We start from the raw sequence: 21,838 nt of genomic DNA, 5'->3' as shown, positions 1-21,838 counted from the left end.
CTTCAATTCTGTCCTTTGGTGCTGTGTGGAGTTTTTCTCCCTGTAACTGTGTGATATTTTGGCTCTCACATATCTGAAAGACAAACTAGTTGTTAGGTTCAGTGGCTATCGTAAACTGCCCCAAGTGATTAGATGGACAACAGTAGAATAAGAGAGTAATGATGGATGTGTGAAAGAACAGGTTGCAGAGAAATTTCTGGGAAGGTGGGATGATAGGTTAAATGATCTCCTCCTCCATCAAAAGGAAATAATAAAAGATGAAACATTACCTTCACTTGCTTCTAAATGTGAGGGAACTCAGGCTTCACAATACTATGCCAACACTCAAAATGTTGGAGGAACTCAGGTCAGGCAGCATCCATGGAAGGTAATGGATAGTCAATCTTTCATCAGGAATCGAAGAATGTAGTTATACAGTAGGCCATGAATTGACATTGGAGGTGAGAAGTGGAATTAAAATGCCTGGACACTGGGAGATCCTAGCTGTGATTGGAGACTGAGTGAAGGTGCTCAACAAAATGATCCCCCTAACCTGCATTCAATTTCTCATGATGCAGAGAATCTGCACTGGATGAAACAAATGACCCCAAAAGATTCGCAGATGTGATGTTCCCTCACTTGGAAGAAATGTTTTCAACACTAAATAATGGTGAGGGAGGAGCAGGTTAACACCTGGTATAATCACAGGGGTGCAATTAGTAGGAAGGGAGGAGTAGCAAGGGAGTTGCAAAGAGAACAATCCCTGTGGAGAGCAAGGGGACGACATGTCTGGTGGTTGGATCTTGTTAGAGGTGAAGGAAATTGCAGTGAATAACATGTTGGATGAGGAGGCTGGTGGGATGATAGACAAGAATATGGGGAAGTCTCACCCTGTTGTGCTAGGAAAAGGGGATAGGGCAGCAGCAGTGGAGGGTGTTACGGAATCCAGAGGACCCCAAAAACCAGCAGCAATAGATATGCACCACAACACAGGGTTACTTAAACAAAAGTAGTTTTTAATTCTATTTGAACAAGAAAACAGAATTAAACTTTAACTTATTACTTAACCTACCTAACTACTTAATCCCCCCCCCCCCCACCCCTAATACTAAGGGCAGGTGTGTGTAATGTATATTTAAGATTAGAAAAGTTCTTTGGATCACAGTCCAATCTCAATGGTTGCAGGCAATTCTTGTACTGTGCACAGAAGTAAGCATTAACAAAGTTCACCAGTCTTTGGTGCTTAACAGGCAAATGATTACCACTCAGGAGGGTTCTTGTTGGTCTTCAGAGAGAGATTCCTTTTCCAGGACATCCGCAACTGATTTCTTCTCAATCAGTCTTGCTGACGAAACTTGCCCGCTTCAGGGTTCTCCAGATGATCCTTTTTCTTTCAGATCACCTTTCACACCGCCAGTCTTCTCCTTTGAGCAGGCAGCCTTCCAAAGTTTGCCAGCTTATCCCTCTGGAACTTTTTTTGTCTCTCTCCTCTCTGTTTCACACCCTCCCTCTCAGAGAGTAAAACTCTTCTCCTCTGCCTGCAAAGATCACATGCTCTCCCAGGCAAGCTGCTGTCCATACTTTGTTGTGTCCTGCAAATATTCTGTGTTTTAAAATGTGCTGTGCAAGCTGTTCTAACAATTCCTCCCAAACCATCTCTAAATACTCTGTCACAAGGGGAAACAACATTAACCAGAGGACATCTTAGATCTACTGGAATGGAAAACTTTGAGATAGAAACAAATAGTGAAGACAGAGGAACAGTAAGAAAGGAAGAGTATTCATACAAAAAAACTTAATGGAAAGATGTAGGCCAGGTAACTCTAGGTCCTTTTATAAAGCAAAAAATTCCAATGTAAAGGCAGAGATTCTCAGTCCTCACGTCACAAATTTTACCTTTGTAAATGGTCCGTGAGCAGCTCCAAGGCAGCGACTCCAATCCTTTTGTAGGCTTGTGTCAGATGTGGAGTAGAGCGCTCCACATATGTCCAGCCATTGCAAGCGGCTGGCTTGGAGCAGCCTGATGACGTCGTGATGACTCCGTCAGCCCGCAACCCAGGACTGTTTAGTAAACATATGCCAGAATACCACAGAATAGTCATCTTTGGTGTGGCCACTGCCACATCTTCAGGCCCCTAACCTGGTGCTCTGCTTCCTCATCCTTCTCAATATCCTGGTCACAGTGAGCCAGGAAGAACAGCAGGATCAGTCACTGTTAACCCAGCACCATCGTCCACTCTTAGCAGCTCTGGGGACTGAGTCAGCCCCACAAGCTCTGGAGCTAAACTCCGGGGCTTCAGGCTACCACCAATGGAAGTGGGTGAAGCCACAGCGATGGACACCAATGACCTGCCGAAGGTGGTGAAATCCACCTTGAAGGTGTAAATGCCCAGGAAAAAGTGGAGGAAGACGCTGTTGGGCAGGGGTCGAGTTCTTCTGATCTGCTACGGAATAATCTGCGAGGGCTTTGTGATCCTGACCTGCTGCGGACAGGAGATTGAGAAGGATGAGGAAGCAGAGTAGCAAGTCCGGGGCCCCAATGATGTGGCCGCTGCCGCGCACCTATGAAGACTATTTTCACTAATGATTTGCAATATCCAGAACCAAGAACTCAGGTAAGTTAGAGTGAAATATAAAGACTTTGAAAATGATCAATGGCCAATTTCTTTACCCATAATCCTACACACAGCTAGAACCACTCTGCGTTTTTCAGAGCGATTCCAGCTGTGTAGGGGATTACGGGTAAAGAAGTCGACCATTGCTTGCTGCATATTTATTACAGGAGGTGCCACAGCAACAATTGCCCTGCCTACAGTGGCTCCAGAGGATACACCAAGGTGCTGCTCTGCATAAAAGTGACGATGGATCTACATTTTTATAGAGCAGCCCAAAAAGGTTAATTAAAATTTTTCTCCATGGGTGGAACCAGCTTTGAAGCAGAGGCCCTTCATAAAAACACCTTGTGTTAAGCTTGTTAAAGTTGGTAGATTGTTTGTCTCCCAAGATGTTAACAGAGAGATCTGGAAAAGGAAGAGAGGTAATGAGATGGATCAGGTGAATTTGAGGATAGGGTAGAAGTTACCAGTCAATTTTTTTAAATGTCATTGAAGTTGAGGGAGTTGGGGAGTGTAGTTTTGCATCATCCAATCCTCGACTTAACCATCAGAAACCAAGACCAAAGTGCTCAAGCACCAGACTGACTTTGTTTCCAGAGCAAACAGAGCCAAAAAAACTGAATGCATCAATAAATCCCCTCCCGAAAAGCTTCAAAAATCTAAATGTACATTCATACTACAATGAATTTGCAAATAAATATTAATGAGAGTGTGTTTGCTTAAGAAATTCTATCTAAGAGGAGAGAAAAAAGTTCAAACTGAAGATGGAAAAATGCATCAAGTAGCATCTTAATCCAAATTCCAGCTACTCGTTAGGTTGACCTGATTTTCACACCTCGTGTTTGCACTATAACAGCTAACTGGGAGAGTTATGGGCTGTGCTTACAGGTGGGAGGGTAGAAGGAAAAGCCAAGACTTGAATGCAGGAGAAGGTTGATAGAAGGGAAGGGGCTGGGAAGGGAGACAGAAGGATGTCAGGAAGGGGACGGGGAGGGGGTTAACAGAAATTGAATATAATAGATTCTAAATTTGCAAAGAGAAGCACAGCTGTTCATGGTTACAATTAGTTGTGTCAATGTTTTAAATTGTATTTTTACCTTGAAAGTAATTATCCTAAATCAACTGACTAGACCGCCCATTATGCCAAGCTCAAAACTATTTCCGCACTCTGTACGTAAATTTTAATGTTGAATTAAAATCTTTAATGTGCTCTGTACACATTGTATAATCAGTTATTTAAATTATTTCCTTATCTGAACAAAGGAATTTCCTGAACTGTTCACATAAACTGAGCCCAAATGCACGTTTCTGTAAGCAATGAGCTCCAGTAATTTTTTTTTAATCATGATGGCTTGGATGATTGATGCCAATGGTGACAGAAAGTTACTGATCCAAACTGTTAACACTGAATTAGCCCCAAGTTTAACGTTACATCATACTTGTACGTACCTCCTTAATGACTTAAGATGCAACTCTTGTTTAAGATGCAACTCTTGTTCTCATCAATAGTCACATAAAGCTAGTTCAAGAAAAAAATGGGAATGAAGGAAAACATGCTGCAGGATATTCTATATTTTTAACTACTAAGAGTGTATTACCATTATTAGAGTGGCTATTAAAGTTCCATGAATGTTTTTTCAATATAAATATTGAACTTTTACACCAACGAATGCATTATAACTGGACTTTCCAATTGCATTCAATAAAGTGTCACAGAAAAATCACTACACGTGTTATACATGTATCAAAAAGCTGAATAAAAGTCATACAAAGCAATCAGTTGGAATACATGTATTTTTGGAATGGCAGAACTACCAAAATCTGGCAAAAATCAGTTTTTGAACTATATGCCTTATATATTAATTGCTTAGATAAAAGAATAGTAGAACAATCCTAAGCTTAGTAGCAATGCAAGCTTCAATATGTTGAAAAGGCGACTTAGGTTAGTGAGAAAGGTGTCTGCAGATGGAAATATAATGTGATTTTATCAAAATGTAATTTTCAAATTTTGAGAATTTGCATCATTGTAAATGAATTACACAAACTAAACCTGTACAAATGTAATCATTAAATTCATTTGGAATTCAATTGTAGAGGGCAAAGATGACAAGTTAATAATTATTCTTAAGACTATAATAGGAGTTCTTTCTGAGGAATAAAGGTGAGATAGTGGAGGATGCTCACCCATTTAAAAAAAGCACCCTTGCTCCAATTTTGCACATGTTCTGATGGAGGCTGTGGCAGAGATAGTGCAGGCCGAACTGAATGGAAGTCAGGTTATGACAATGGACAAAACATTGATGATCCACTACAATGAATTTTGCCTTTTCAACAGATTCTGATTAAAAAATAGAACCAAGGCCACTTAGGGCAGAAATGAGTGATCAGTACATCGATGAAAAATGGTATTAGTCTATAGATGACATTATCATAGGACAGCACATTACTAAGTCTCCAAGAGATTGTGCAGAGGAACCATTAAACAGAACAGAAATTATACCGAAAAGTGGCAAGGTAAACTATCCTTCCGGGCACTGAGCATCCGACTCCTCTCTACAAATCACTCAAGTTTATTCAAGTGAGCAATTCCACCAAGCTCGATCACAAACCACACATTTTGAGGATTAAGATCATACGTTATACTCCTCAGCAACATATTCCTGCTATGCAGACCCCTTACACTCAGCTTTGTCAATCCATAACAAAAAACAAAATATTCACATCAGATCAGACAGCATTTGGAAAGAAAAAATAAACTGTTTCAAGCTGATAAACATTTAAACTTGGGGCATTAAAAATAAAGAGTTTTAAGATCTAAAGAGAGAAAAGAACAAAGGGTTGTGATGAAAGCATTGCAGGAAAACTGAGAATAGTACGCAAAAAGCATTTTCATGGATAAGATGAAAATATCTGAACTGATATTTGAAATTGCATATCTCAGTATGAAGTCTGGAAAGTTCTAATTTGCCTAATAAAAAAGATGAGCTGCTGCTTCACAGTTAATGTTGACATCAATTGAAACAAAGAAAGAGACACAAGTAGAATAGTCGGGGTAAGGGGAGTTTGAAGAAACAAAATGACAAGAATTTCAGGAAAATTCTGAGAGATGAACAAAGACATTCCAAGAAGAAGTCTACCAATTTGTAGATGATCAACCTAGACAGAGACATAGCAAATAATTACCAAAAGTTAATAGATATACCATTAAATCACTGTCCACGGAAATAGATATTTGGGGCTGTGGATGTTGGGAAAGAAAAAAAAACAATAGAGATGTTGTTGCATTGCCTGTGGTTCCACGGAAGGTTACTAAGTTAGGAAAGGGGCTAATGTCAATGCATTATGAATGAAAAGAGTACTTTGGAGAGAAGAGTATCAACTTGGTCTTCATGTTTTCCTCATCTATAGTTGCTACTTTAATACAAGGTGTTACATGCCTCCTGAAAACTGACCATTTGAAATTCCTTGATCACTGCTGTATTTGACTGCTCAACTACAGCTTATTTGCCAAAGCCCATCCCTATACTTGGTAACTCTTTCTCAAAGTACGAATTCATATCTGGTGTTCTCTTTGATTTCTAGCCAAGGATCAAATCCTTAAAAACACATTTCCACACCCATATAATTCTGAATCTCAATTAACCAAAACTGATAGCATTCTTAGACTAGCCATTCTCAACAGGGACCATACAGCCCCTTGAGGGCCACAGCACATTTAAGGAGAGCCATGAATTGACTCCTTAATAATAGAGACTCAATGTGTGCAATGGATTAAATATTTTGGGGAAATAACTTTGCTGCAAAGCTTTCATGTATAGTTTGCTAAACAATGTGAGATTCTTTCAAGGTTGGAGGCATTTTGATAAATACAAAAATTAACAATATTTCAGAACGTTCCTTGCCTCAACATGATTGTGTTTGACTGACATGAATCCAGCCTTGGCTGAGATTTGTCTTCCATGCAATTTTCCAGTTTTCTTCTATTGCCTTCATTTTCAGAAAATAAGTGGTATATTTCTTTTGTTCGCATGCACCCTTATTTTGAGTCAATTTTTCATGACAGGAAGCAACTTATGCATTTTTCATTATTTTCTATAAAATTTAAGCCAACTCCTAAGATAACCTTTTTAAGAAGTACTTTTGATTTGTAACTGTTTTTTTTAAAATATACTTTCAGAAATAATTTTACCCATGAGTTGCTTGGCAATAAAAAAAGTGTCAACACTACTCGGTGGAATACTTATCGGAAAGCTTCATTACATCTCCACAAAACTCTTCTCTGCCTATGCGTTTGATTTGCTTGAATACATTTTTTAAAAAAAGCATGTGGCCAAGCAGGCTGAAACAGAGACCATACAACAAGAGAAGATAAACCAAGATTACTTTGAAATCCTTTGAGATAATTCTGAGAGCCCAATTCTAAAACAGATGATTACTGAAACATCATAGAAATTAGAAAAAAGGTCTTCTTGATTCATATAAGGTAAGTGAATTGATTGTTACAAGTGGAAATGCTCAATGTCGCTGAGTCATTCATTTTGCCTTCAGCGTCCATTATAATATCTGACATTATGAACTTAAATACCAAAGAAACTATTCAGGCAATTCCTTTGAGTAATTCAACTGTTTCTAAAAGAATTGGTGAGATAGCAAGGCACGTTGAAAAACAATTAATCATTTCATTACAATCCTATAAATTCTCTTTACAATTAGACAAATTCATTCTGTAAGAAAACTACACTCCTCTCAAGGCTTATGCCAGATTTTGAAACAGATACGAGTTGATGCAAGAGATGTTTTTTGCCAGAAGGGTTAAAACAGACGCAAAATTACTATTTTTGAAGAAGTTAAAGATCACATAAACGAGAACAGTATCCCATTCAAGAATAGAGTTGCCTTTGCAACTGATGATGCTACATCAATCATTTGACGATACAGACGGTTCATCACAAGCCTGAAAAATCTTATACTTTCGATCTTTACAGTTCAGTGGTTCATTCATAGGGAGGACTTCGTGAATAAAAACTTAGGAGGACATTCAAATGCTGAACTTTCAATTGTCATAAAGACATAAACTTTTTAAATTCATATCCCATCAAGGCAGTCCATTCCAAATGGTGCAACTGCATACCGAGGAGAGTTGGCTGTCCAAAGGAAAATGTCTTCATCATTTTGTTGCACTCTGGGATTGTTTCCTTACTTTTCATGGAGAGCATGGACAAAGACTTGATAGAAAAGTGGACATATTTTATCTGGCAGCTATCTTTTACAAATTTAATTTATTGAGCAAGACCTTGCATGGTAAATACAATAACCTCATTGATAGTAAGGAAGCCACAGTTTCTTTCCTTAAAAAGTGCAAAGTCTATTGGAGCAATATCAGATGTCGGAAATTTTTACAATTTAAAAATCTGAACATGAACACAGAGGCATTGAAGAACGATGACATTCTATTTATGTGAAACACCTAAAACAAATACACATGGAACTACAGGAAAAATGTATTGACTCGTTAACTCTCAATATCCCATATGAGATATTAGATCCATTTGTGGGACAACATACCGTTGTTAACACAGAAATTTAAGAGAGCTTGATTGATCTTCAGAGTGATACAATTTCACGCCAATTAAACAGATTTCCAAAACTATAGGAAAGACCTAAATATTTTTAATTGCCTTTCCCTCAACATACTTTAGTTGAATAGGGATTCATCAAGGCAACTCCATGACAAAATCCAGGAACAGACTTGATATCACAACACAAGTTGCCTGACAATTTGTAGCCTGAGATCAAAAAACCTGCACAGGAGCATCATGCTCAAGGATCTCACTAAAATTTTCATTTTATTTCATTTATTTAGATATAAATCACAGTAACAGACCCTTTTGGCCCATGAGCCTATCCTGTCCAATTACAGCCCCCGAAGGTTTTGAAGGGTGAGAGGAAACTGTTTCTTTCTTTGGCTTGGCTTAACAGACAAAGATTTATGGAGGGGTAATGTCTACGTCAGCTGCAGGCTCGTTTGTGGCTGACAAGTCCGATGCGGGACAGGCAGACACAGTTGCAGCAGTTGCAAGGGAAAATTGGTTGGTTGGGGCTGGGTGTTGGGTTTTTCCTCCTTTGTCTTTTGTCAGTGAGGTGGGCTCTGCGGTCTTCTTCAAAGGAGGTTGCTGCCCGCCGAACTGTGAGGTGCCAAGATGCACGGTTTGAGGCGATATCAGCCCACTGGCAGTGGTTAATGTGGCAGGCACCAAGAGCTTTCTTTAGGCAGTCCTTGTACCTCTTCTTTGGTGCACCTCTGTCTCGGTGACCAGTGGAGAGCTCGCCATATGACACGATCTTGGAAAGGCGATGGTCCTCCATTCTGGAGACGTGACCTACCCAGCGCAGTTTGATCTTCAGCAGTGTGGATTTGATGCTGTCGGCCTCTGCCATCTCGAGTACTTCGATGTTGGAGATGAAGTTGCTCCAATGAATGTTGAGGATGGAGCGGAGACGACACTGGTGGAAGCGCTCTAGGAGCCGTAGGTGATGCCGGTAGAGGACCCATGATTCGGAGCCGAACACGAGTGTGGGTATGACAACGGCTCTGAATACGCTAATCTTTGTGAGGTTTTTCAGTTGGTTGTCTTTCCAGACTCTTTTGTGTAGACTTCCAAAGGCGCTATTTGTCTTGACGAGTCTGTTGTCTATCTCGTTGTCGACCTTGCATCCGATGAAATGGTGCAGCCGAGATAGGTAAACTGGTTGACCGTTTTGAGTTTTGTGTGCCCGATGACGATGTGGGGGGGCTGGTAGTCATGGTGGGGCGCTGGCTGATGGAGGACCTCAGTTTTCTTCAGGCTGACTTCCAGGCCAAACATTTTGGCAGTTTCCGCAAAACAGGACGTCAAGCGCTGAAGAGCTGGCTCTGAATGGGCAACTAAAGCGGCATCGTCTGCAAAGAGTAGTTCACGGACAAGTTGCTCTTGTGTCTTGGTGTGAGCTTGCAGGCGCCTCAGATTGAAGAGACTGCCATCCGTGCGGTACCGGATGTAAACAGCGTCTTCATTGTTGAGGTCTTTCATGGCTTGGTTCAGCATCATGCTGAAGAAGATTGAAAAGAGGGTTGGTGCGAGAACGCAGCCTTGCTTCACGCCATTGTTAATGGAGAAGGGTTCAGAGAACTCATTGCTGTATCTGACCCGACTTTGTTGGTTTTCGTGCAGTTGGATAATCGTGTTGTGGAACTTTGGTGGGCATCCGAGGCACTCTAGTATTTGCCAAAGCCCTTTCCTGCTCACGGTGTCGAAGGCTTTGGTGAGGTCAACAAAGGTGATGTAGAGTCCTTTGTTTTGTTCTCTGCACTTTTCTTGGAGCTATCTGAGGGCAAAGACCATGTCAGTAGTTCCTCTGTTTGCGCGAAAGCCACACTGTGATTCTGGGAGAACATTCTCGGTGACACTAGGTATTATTCTATTTAGGAGAATCCTAGTGAAGATTTTGCCTGCAATGGAGAGCAGTGTGATTCCCCTGTAGTTTGAGCAGTCTGATTTCTCGCCTTTGTTTTTGTACAGGGTGATGATGATGCTAGCATCACGAAGGTCCTGAGGCAGCTTTCCTTGGTCCCAGCAGAGCTTGAAAAATTCATGCAGTTTGGCATGCAGAATTTTGCCGCCAGCCTTCCAGACCTCTAGGGGGATTCCATCCATACCTGCTGCTTTGCCACTTTTCAGTTGTTCAATTGCCTTATATGTCTCTTCCCGGGTGAGGACCTCATCCAGCTCTAGCCTTAAGGGCTGTTGAGGGAGCTGGAGCAGGGCGGATTCTTGGACTGCGCGGTTGGCACTGAAAAGAGATTGGAAGTGTTCTGACCATCGGTTGAGGATGGAGATCTTGTCGCTGAGGAGGACTTTGCCGTCTGAGCTGCGCAGCGGGCTTTGGACTTGGGGTGAGGGGCCGTACACAGCCTTTAGAGCCTCGTAAAAACCCCTGAAGTCGCCAATGTCCGCGCTGAGCTGGGTTCGTTTGGCGAGGTTAGTCCACCACTCATTTTGGATCTCCCGGAGTTTGCGCTGAAGATGGCTGCATGCAACTGCATGCATACAAGGAAACTGTAGCCTCCAGAGAAAACCCATGCAGACACGGGGAGAAAGTACAAACTTCTTACAGTCAGCACAGGATTCAAACCCCAGTCCCAATCGCTGGCGCTCTAACAGCGTTTTGCTATTGAGTTTTCACACCCTCGGGTTTATGCTTAAGATTCCCTAACGACTTATTGTATACAAATCACTGGGCTCCAAGAACCTTTAATTTTTTGTAATTTGTTAATGTTTTCTTCTTTCCAACATGTTCAATGAGAATAATCATTCTTATTTAACTGTTAGTTCCAAAATCACAAGTCACAGTTATTACAATCAGAATAAAGACCTGGTTTTCTTTCCACTTCATGTAACAAACATTTTTTTTTAAATGTTGTAGTCAATAACAGAGAAATAAAAGAAGAAACCAACTAAATTACTGCTTCACAGGAAGGGGGCCCATAAACTTTTAGCAGAGTCCTCAGGGGTTCATAGCCAAAAAATGGTTGAGAATAGCTGACTTAGACACATTGTTCTAATGTACATCTTGCAAGTTAACAGTGTTTCATTTAAAAAAATCAACCCTACCCTGTTTCAATTAATTTTTTTTTCTCTGCCGTTTCCTTCCTGTTCATTCACGTTCTAGTCCTGAAGTAAAACTCCTCCATTTGCAAATCCCTCAATCACATTACCTCTCCGTTCTTCTCTTCATCTGGTCTCCCTCAGCCTTGTACTGTTCTGACCTGACTCTCCAATTCAGCTTTCATTGTTTTTGCCACACACAATGGTGCTTTCCAGCCAGCACACACAACTCTTTTATCCTTTTATTGGAAATTTTTCCATTGTTGTGAAATACTATGAGAGTTTAGAACGTAGAGCACTACATCACAGTACAGGCCCTTCAGCCCTCAATGTTGTGCTGACCCATATATCACTTAAAAAGCACTAAACCCACCCTACCCCATAACCCTCTATTTTTCCTTCATCCACATGCCTGTCTATGAGTCTCTTAAATGTTCCTAATGCTTCAGCCTCCATCACCATCCCAGGCAAGGCATTCCAGGCGCCCACAAATCTGGGTGTAAAAAAAACCCTGATGTCTCCCTTAAACTTACCTCCCCTAACTTGGTGAACATGCCCTCTAGTGTTTGCCATTCCTGCCCTGGGAAACAGGTGCTGGCTGACCACCCTATCTATGCCTCCCATAATCTTGTAGACCTCTATCAAGGTTCCTCTCATCCTTTTACACTCCAAAGAGAGAAGTCTCAGCTCTGCTAACCTTCACTCATAAAACTTGTTTTCCAATCCAGGCAACATCCTGGTAAATCTATCTCCTCTTCACCCTCCCCATAGCTTGCACATCCTGGTGACCAGAACGGAACACAATATTCCAAGTGTGGTCTCACGAGAGATTTGTAGAGTTCCAACATAACCTCTCTAATCCTGAACCTAATTCCCCTATTAATGAAATCCAGCATCCCATAGGCCTTCTTAACTATCCTATCAACCTGAGCAGCAACTTTAATGGATGGATAGATTAGAACCCCAAGGTCTCCCTGTTCATTCGCTCTTCAAAGTAACTGACCAGTAATGCTGTATTCAGACTTCTGGCTTGTCCTTCAAAATGCATCACCTCACACTTAACCAGATTGAAATCCATCAGCCACTTTTCTGCCCAACTCTGCATCCTCTCTATATCCTCTTTTAACCTTCAGCTCCATCCACAACTTCATGTCATCAATTTAAATTTAGACATACAGCACGATAACAGGCCATTTTGGCCCATGAGTCTGTGCTACCCAATGTACACCCCATTAATCTATATCCCCAGTATGTTTTGAACAGTGAGAGGAAACTGGAGTCCCTGAAAAAAACCCACACAGACATGGGGAGAACATACAAACTCCTTACAGACAGCATGGGATTTGAATCCTGATCCGGTCTCAATCGCTGGCGGTGTAAAGGTGTTGCACTAACCGCTACGCCAACCGTGCCGCCCATCCGCAAACTTACTGACTCATCCTTCCCCCTTTCATCCAGGTCATTTATAAAAAACCTCCAGGCAGAATCCTTTCCTTCCACTATTACTCTATGCTTTGTTCCTGCAAGCCAATTTTTTATCCACACAGCTAAAGTTCCACTGATCTCATTACTTTCTGGATGAGTCTCTCGTGAGAGAACTTGTCAAATGCCTTAATAAAATCCATGTAGACCACATCTACCACCCTACCCTCATCAATATCTTTTGTTATCTTCTCAAGTAAACTCAATTAGACTCATGAGGCACGACCTTTCCTTCACAAAGCCATGCTGACTATCCTTCAGTTGATTGTACTTCTCCAAATCTTCATAGATCCTATCCTTAAGAATCCTCTCCAATAGTTTGCACACCACTGACGTTAGACTTACCAGTCTAGAATTACCAGGCTTTTGCCTATTATGTTTTTAAAACAAGGGAACTACATTTGCCATTCTCCAATCCTCTGGCACATCCACTGCGGCCAAAGAGGATTCAAAGATCATCGCTACTGCCCCAGCTATCTTTTCTCAACTTTGTTGCATTGATGTTGCCAATTGTCCTCAGGTGGGTCAGAACATGGTTGATAACACCCTTAAAACATAAAGTAAAAATATTATGTTTTCCTGTCAGATACATTTTTCCAAGTCAAGTAAACTATGGTAATGACTCTCAAAAAAAAGAGCCAAAAAACTCAAGGGAGTATCATCATGATGAATATTTCCTGTCAGTTGAGATGTCAAAGCGTACAAAATGCTTGCAAGAATTTTAAGATGGTCACTTGAAACTGCTTATCTTTTTTTTTGGTTTGCACTTAAAGGAAAATTCTAAAGGTCCATTATGCAGATTATTTTGTTGAATACTTCAGTATATTATCTCAGGGACAAATTCAAAGTGAAATTAATTCATTTGGATAGACAAAACACAGACAACAAAGCATGACCGTGTGGAATATTCTCACTAAACTATGCAATTCACTATAAAATACAAAGGAAGAGACTAAAAGTAATGGACTCATCTGAACTGCTGTTTTACTAAACAATACAGTCATCAATTCATACCATTCAAAGAATGACGTGCTGGAGGAACCCTGGCCAGCATCTAAGGGCAGAAATAGTCAGTACCCTTCATCAACAGGAAATTTTAAAAATTGTGCACATGAAAGGGGAAGAAGTGGAGAGGGACCAAGAGATGATAGGATATTGGACAGAAGGTGTGAGAGGTAGAGAAAAAAGCAGAAGAAGAGACCAATGAGACAGGACTGAATTTGGGAGAAGAACACCAATACTTAAATAGATAGAATCGGTGGAATCGGATAAGGTAGCAATTACCCAAAATTAGAAAAATCAATGTTCAAGGTATTAGGTGTAAGGATGTCCAAGAGGAATATAATGTGCTGTTCCTCAAGTTCAAATTTGGCTTCACCCAAACAGTTGATGAGCCAAAGGGAAAACGTGCATGTGGTAATGGTGAAGGAAATTGAAGTGATTGGCTAGCGGAAGTTCAAGCTTTGACCCACAAAGAGAATGCAAGTGTACAGCAAAGTGATTACCCAACTTATATTAATCTCACCAATGTAAATAAAACCATGCCAAGTAAAAGTGGAGCAGGATGGAAGGGGAAGATGTAGTCACTGGTGAGGTCATGCTAAAGTTGGGAGAAACACTGGAGGATGTGTCAGAGATTGATTGAGTGGAAAGTGAGGTCCAGAAGGATTGTCTGGAAGGCTTTAACAATGATGTTTATTAAAGAAAAGACCTTTCAGATGTCAAGTTACTTAAGAGCCATGAAATGTCAAAGTTTTAGTCTGTGCATCCTTGTGTGCAAATTGGTGTCAAAATGTTCCCAATTTAATAAGTGAGTACTTCCAAACAGCTTGGTGCGTGCAAAACATTTGGCATACCCCAAAATCATGAAAGAAATTATATAAATGCAGAACAGTTAAATCAAATATACTATGAATTAGCCCATTGCATTTAACATTAACGTCATTCATGTTGGTGTTAAATTAGAAATATTAATTCAGATGCAAAAAGAGATGCTGCAGTGTTATGGATTTACTAAATGAACCATTCCAAAAGAGCCTAGGGAATCCATGACCAATCAATAATAAACTAGGTGCTTTATATAACATTTTAACCACATTTCTATTGTGCTACTAAAACAAATGATGCATAATAAATTATAATTATTGCATTCCACCCACCCCCCCAAAAATAAAAATCATACCAACTCACCTCTGTAACATCCATAACTTTGATGGCTGCCAGCTGACCGGTTTTGACATGGCGGCCCTACAGAAAGAAACAAGATATGAGCACAGAAACTAAAGTAAATAATATTTGATTGTTTGAACTCATATTTGAACTTGTTTCTATCCAAAATTGAAATATTTCTCTTGAATGACATTCTAAGCAAAATATACATTTACTTTTGAAAAAGCAAATAATAACAGTAAAGGTTTCCTTATTGTCAAGTAAAACTACATTTAAAATACATGAAATTATTTAACTTTTGTCCACTGAAAGGCAGACAGCGAATCACCACTTTGCCCAGCGCCCCTCACAGAAACCTATGGCACCTGGCAAGCGGACTCCCCTCCAAGTTCTGACCAGGCCTGAGCCTGCTTAGTTTCCAAGAACAGGCATATTCAGGCTATTATGTTCTATTTATTACTAACACCATGCAAGGAAGAATATGCAAATCATTTGACATATACTGGATTGTACATAATATTTTTTCTTTAAATGATGTACTGCAGTAAGATTGCCCATTCAACTCATCACAACTCTTCAGAAGTCCCTATATTTCAATCCACTTTCACGAGGCTCATTCGGATGTTTAAAAAAATCCATTATTCTTTCCCTGACTTGGTGGACTTCAACCCATTTTTTTTTCAATAACAGAAGCCCACAAATTATTCAAACCTTCTCTTGTCATCATTAACAATATACATAAATTCATTCTCCTGATGTCCAAAATGTAACTTTGTTTATACAACTGCAAATTCATAATTGTGCATCCCAAGTTTCTCCCCATCTTACACATGCCTCTTCTTTTCTCCTTGATCTCCTCACCTCCTTCCTCTGGACTTAAAAATTTCAATAATTTTGTCGCCAAAACAACAGCTGTATCCAGTGCTGATGGCAGATCATTGACCTGAAACATGAACTTTGCTTCTCCCACCATAATCAGCCTATACTTCCAAATATTTCTGATATTTCCTGTATCTATTTCAGATTCTGGGCATGTGCAGTTTTCTTTCATTTTCATAAACGCTGTTCCCACCCTCCCTCACATCATCCACTACCACAATTTTAAATTCTCGACTGCTCATACAGCTTTTGGCTCTTTATGCACCACCTTTGCCTTAAGCTACTTGAGTGTTCGGAATACCCCCTTTCATCCTTTGAGTCTTTTCTCATTCTTCATCTTTCTTCCCTGTAATTCCAAAACTGTACTTGAAAAAGTCCTCAGTAGGTTTACAGAATTAACTATTTTTGTTTCAAATAGGCCAACCCCCTTCATTTTAGAATGATTCCAATTACTTTATGTAGCAAGTCATGCAAAGATACTTTTCTCATTGATGCATTTCCTGATTACAAGAGTGCAAGTGGAATTGTTGCTAAAAAGCAACACTGCAGCATTTTGTTTATGAATTAAGTTAATTGCAACACTGATATGGGAGTAGTCTGTAGACTCCCTAATAGCTCTCAGGACACTGAGAAAATCAGGCAGATTTTAAAATGGTGCAGAAATAACAGGGTTGCTGTTATGGGAGACTTCAACTCCCCAAATATTGAATGGCTCCTCCTTACAAAAGGGATAGATGGGGCACAATTTGTCAAGCACACCACAGGATTGCTGACACAGTATGTGGACAAGCCGACAAGAGAGGCCATACTGGATCTAGTGCTGGGTAATGAACCTGGTCAGGTGATAGACTTCTGGTGTAGGAGCATTTCGGTGATAGTGACAACAGCTCTCTGACTTTTAGCATAGCTATGGGCAAGGAAAGGCGTAGACAAAATGTAGGATAAGGGAACCATGGTTCACAAAAGAGGCAAGTGGAAGAAGGAAGCACACAGAAGGTTTAGGAAGCAAAAGTTTATAAAGAAACTAAGGAAAGGCATTAGGGGAGCTCAAAGGGAGCAGGAGAAGGTCTTGGTAAGCAGAATTAAGGAAAACCCTAAGATATTCTCTGCACATGATACATCGAAGGATGTTGAGAGTGAAGAGAAGGCCACCCTTGGATACATGAGATAACACTTGCCTGGAGACAGAGAAAGCAGCAGGGTCCTAAAAAGAATACTTTGCTTCAGTGTTTACAAGAGAGAGGGACCTTGGTCAATTGCACAAATATGATCCAATGAAACAGCATTCCCTGGTCCTCTGTGCAAAACACGCAGACACACAACCAGACATAACACACATGACAACAATATAGGACAAGTATTCATATATACAAAATCTCTGATGGTTGACGAGAGCAGTTCCCTTGGTGGTTCAGCATTCTTACTGCCCGTGGGAAGAATCTGTTTCTCAGCCTGGTGGTGATGGCTCTGATACTGTTGTGTCTCTTGTCTGGTGGGACCAGCTGAAAGATGATGTGTGCAACGATTTTATGTGCTCTCTTCAGACAACGATCCTGGTAGATCTCATTGATGGGGTGACAGGGTCCTTACAGAACATATTGAGGTTAAGGAAAAGAAAGTGCTGGATCTTCTTAAAAACATTAAGATCGTTAAGTCCCCAGGACTGGAGGAGATATATCCCAGGTTACTACAGGAAATGAGGGAAGAGATTGCTGGGACATTGGCAATGGTGTTTGCATTCTTCCTAGCCACAGAAGATTAGAGAGTAGCAAAGGTAGTCCCCTCATTTAAAAAAGGTAAAAGGGAGAACAATGGGAATTATAGACCAGCAAGTGGTCAAACTATTGGAGAAGAATCTTTGGGGCAGGATTTACAAGCATTTAGAAAAGCATAGTCTTCTCAGAGATCATCAGCATGGTTTTGAGAGGGGCAGGTCTTGTCTTAAGAGTCTAATTGAGTTTTTTGAGGAAGTGGAAAAGAAATTGATGAAGGTAGGGTAGTATTTGTGGCATATATGGATTTTAGTAAGGCATTTGACAAGGTCCCCTATGGTAGACTCATTCAAAAGTCATGTGGCATAGGATTCATGTAACTTTGGCTGTGTGGATTCAGAATTGGCTGCCAGCAGACACTAGTAGATGAAACATTATTTGGATGGAGGTCAGTGACTAGTGGAGTTCCACAGGAATCTGCTCTTGGACACAAATGCTGGAAGAACTGAGGTTTCACAGTGTCCATAGGAGGTGATAACTGACATTTCAGGCCCGAGCACTTCTTCAAGGTATGAATAAAAAGTAGGCGGGTGGCTTAATTTTTTAAAAAAAAGACAAGGGGAGGAGTAAAGACCACCAGTCAAAAGATGTTAATTGGACATGATAAGAGGACAGGAGAGAGCAACGGTGAGAATTGATTGGGGGAGAGGTGTGGGTTTTTTTGCTCAGGAGAGTGTGTGTAAGGACAGATGACAGAGCAGTTGGTGGAATGCTAGATGCCACGTGTCGTGAGACTGTGAGGAAGGTTAGGCAGTGGATGGATTATAAATACAGCAAGTTGCATTGATTAAAATTTGTGTACTTTAATGCAAGGAATATTAGGAATAGAGCAGATGAATTTAAGCCATGGGTCAATACGCAGAACTATAATGTTGAGGCCATTAGCATTAGAGACTTAGCTGTCTCAGCTAGGAATGGCGACTGAATGTGTCGGGCTTCAGATGTTTCAAAAAGGAATAGGAAGGGAGATAAGAGGAGGGGGAGTGGCATTGCTGATCAGGAAGAAAAGGGGGATGCTGTGGAGGAATTGTCTAATGAGTCAAGGTGGAAGCCAGGAACCAGAAAGTGTGTATTATGGAACCCCCCCCCCCCCCCCCCACCTATAATAACAGATACATTAAAGAGCAGGGAGGCAGGCAGATTCTAGAAAGGCACAAAATAACAAAGTTGTAGGGATGGGTGATAGTAAATTTTTCTAATAATGATTGGCATCATCTTAAAGTGAAGGGTTTGGATGAAGTGATAACTGTTCAGGAAGGTTTCCTGACACAAATTGTAGATTGGCCAACCAGAGGAGAGACTATACTTGACCTGGTGAACATTTCGGAGAAAACGATCACAACTCCCTCTCTTTTATTGTAGCATTGGAGAAGGACAGGAATAGACAATATGTGAAAAACCATGGTGTACATGGGGATGCAGAAAATCTAGTTAAGAAAAGGAAAGCTTGCAAGAGATACAAGAAGATAGGAACTAATATAACTACAAGATTGCCAGGAAAGAGCTTAAGAAAGGACAGAGCTAGAAGGGGCCATAAGAAGGTCTTGGTGAACAGGATTAGAGAAAACCCAAAGGCATTTTGCAAGTATGTGAAGAGCAAGAGGATGTTATGTTAGGATAGGACTAATCATGGGTAATAATGGAAATGTACATGAAGTTGAAGGAGATAGCGGAGGTCCTTAATGTATACTTTGCTTCTGTATTCACCAATGAAAAGGGCCTTTGCAATTGTGAGGATGACATAAAGTGGTTTGAAACACTTGAGCATATTGACATTAAAGAATAGGATATATTGGAGCTTTTAAAAGGATGGTTAGGTTGGTTACCAGGACCATAATAGATTTAACCAAGGATACTATGGGAAGTGAGGGAGATGGCTGAGCTACTGGCGACGATGGTCAATGGAGGATTGGAACGATGCAAATGATGTTCCACTGTTCAAGAAAGGGAGTAGAGATAACCCAGGAATTAATAGACCAGCAACCCTTATTTCAGAGGTGGGCAAGCTATTGGAGAAGATCTGGAGAGACAGCATTTACAAGTATTAGAGTGGCATAACCTGATTAGGTACAGTCAGCTTGGTTTCATCAAGGGAAGGTCGTTCCTCAGGAGCCTGAATGAATTCTTTAAGTATGTAACAAAGCACAATGATGAAGGTATAGCAATGTTTGTAATGTGTATGGATTTCAGTGAGGCATTTGATAGTTTCCCATGCAAGGGTCATTCAGAAAGTAAGGCACAGAATCCAAGGAGGCTTTGCTTTCGGGATACAGAACTGGCTTGCCCAGAGAAGGCAGTAGGTGGTCATGGATGGTTCGTCTTCTGTATGGAGGTCAGTGGTCAGTGGTGTTCCACAGGAACCTATTCTGGGACCTCTTTTTGTAATTTTTTTATAAATGACTGGATGAGGAAGCACAGGGTGGGTTGCTAAGTCTGCAAATGGCATGAAGTTTGGCAGTGCTGTGGATAATATGGAGGGTTACAGAGGGACAGTGATAGAATGCAGAACTGCCCTGAGAAGAGGCAGATGAAATATATCTCAGAAAAATGTGAACTGGTTCATTTCAATATGTCAAATTTGAAGGTAAAATGCAATGTTTACAGGAAAACTCTGAGCATTGTGGAAGAACTGAGATATCTTGGAGTTAGTTTCCATAGGACACTCAAAGCAGCTTCACAGGTCAATAGTGTTGTTAAAACAGCAAATGGTGTAATGGCCTTCATTACCAATGGGATAAAGTTCAAGAACAGTGAGGTAATGCTATAGCTATCCAAGATCTTAGTTAGACCCCACTTGGTGTTCAGTTCTGGTCACCTCACTACAGGAAGGATGTACATTGAGAGGACACAGAGGAGAATTATAAGGATTACACCTGGATTGGAGAGCATGCCTTGAGGATAGGTTGAGTGAACTTGTATTTTCTCCTTGGAGCAATGGAGCCTGACGGTGTGACCTGATAGAGGTGTACAAGATATTGACATGCACTAATTGTGTGGATGGCCAGAGACTTTTTCCCAGGGCTGAATTGGCTACCACAAGGGGACATAGTTGAAAAGGTGCTTCGGAGCAAGTACAGGGAAAATGCAAGAGATAGGTTTTTCCACACAGAGCACTGGCTGCATGAAATATATATGTACATCATCATTGCTGGAAGTGAAGGCAGGTTTGATTGGGTCTTTTAAGAGTCTCAAACTGAAACAATTCTCTCAGAGGCTGCACAGTTGGCTCAACAACTTTACAGCACCAGCAATTGGGCCCAAGGTTCGAATCCCATGCTCTCTGTAAGGAGGTTGCACGTTATCCGTGTTGGCGTGGGTTTTCCCTGGAGGATCAGGTTTCCTCCCACTGTTAGAAAAGTAGCAGGGCTGTAGGTTAATTGGGTGTAAATTGTGCGGCCTGGCCTACCATGTTGCATGTCTAAATTTTTAAAAACATGATAAATTTAATTATTTTACACACTAAAAAGTAGAATTCAGACAGAGTCAAACTGATTTGGGATTTCCAAAAGTAATGGTATGAGATGAAGGTAAAGGTCCTCTGAACCTGAGGCACATGTGATGAATTACAAAACACCAGGTTGTGGAAGGTGCAGAGGCAGTACTCATCTGGCCATTTCATCATATACACTGAACAACTGAACATTGGGAATGTATTAGAATACCCTCCACTCCACTCCAATGCCTTGGGAAAAGAGCTAGTGTACTGGGGGACTTGTTCCAGCCTGGTCATACTCTCTTCACCCCTCTCCCACCACTGCCCCCCTCCCCAGCTTATTGAAGGAAAAAGATTCTCTCGTGTGGGTTCATGAAAAACCAGATTCAGGGGCAGTTTCTTTTATGCCGTCAGACACCTGAATGAACCCCAGATTAAAATGTTGGAGCATTTGCTCCGTACTTCTGCAATGTGTATTAGTTGCTAAACTATGGATGAGACGTCCATTGAGTCTGTTTGCAAAACAATCTGAATCGCTGCATCTTCATAAGTGTGACAATAAACTTGAGGAGAGGAGAAATTTGGGTTCCAAGCAATAATATTTTGGTGGGAGAGATTTTGTTTAAAACAATTCAGACTAGATTTCAAATTCAGGTTTCAGATTTATTATCAGAGTGAATACATGACGTGCAACCCTGAATTTTTTTTAACCTGTGGGCAAGACAGAATGACGACTTACTGTTAATGCAAAAAAAAATTCAGAATTGTGCAACACAGAAGCCTTTCCTTGTTCATGCTGACCTGCAATTCAAATTCAATGTCATGTGCCTTGAGATACAGCAAGACAGTTTGTTTTGTGAGCAA

At 40.8% G+C, this 21,838-nt stretch overlaps 1 protein-coding gene across 5 annotated transcripts in view; it reads right to left on the bottom strand.

The window, feature by feature from the left end:
* The window catches only part of LOC138739298 (mitogen-activated protein kinase kinase kinase kinase 4), a 307,756-nt gene that overhangs the window by 138,647 nt on the left and 147,271 nt on the right, over positions 1-21,838 (bottom strand). For 4 of the 5 annotated variants that reach the window (XM_069891073.1, XM_069891075.1, XM_069891074.1 and 1 more), the window contains exon 3: positions 14,912-14,968. In XM_069891073.1, coding sequence (XP_069747174.1) covers positions 14,912-14,968 — 57 coding nt within the window. Of the gene's footprint in view, positions 1-4,043; positions 4,098-14,911; positions 14,969-21,838 lie in introns of those variants that run through there. The other variant, XM_069891076.1, reaches the window with a different exon arrangement.

This window comes from Narcine bancroftii, chromosome 7, assembly GCF_036971445.1.
Source record: "Narcine bancroftii isolate sNarBan1 chromosome 7, sNarBan1.hap1, whole genome shotgun sequence".
Taxonomy (NCBI): domain Eukaryota; kingdom Metazoa; phylum Chordata; class Chondrichthyes; order Torpediniformes; family Narcinidae; genus Narcine; species Narcine bancroftii.
This window is presented reverse-complemented; position numbering and strand designations above follow the sequence as displayed.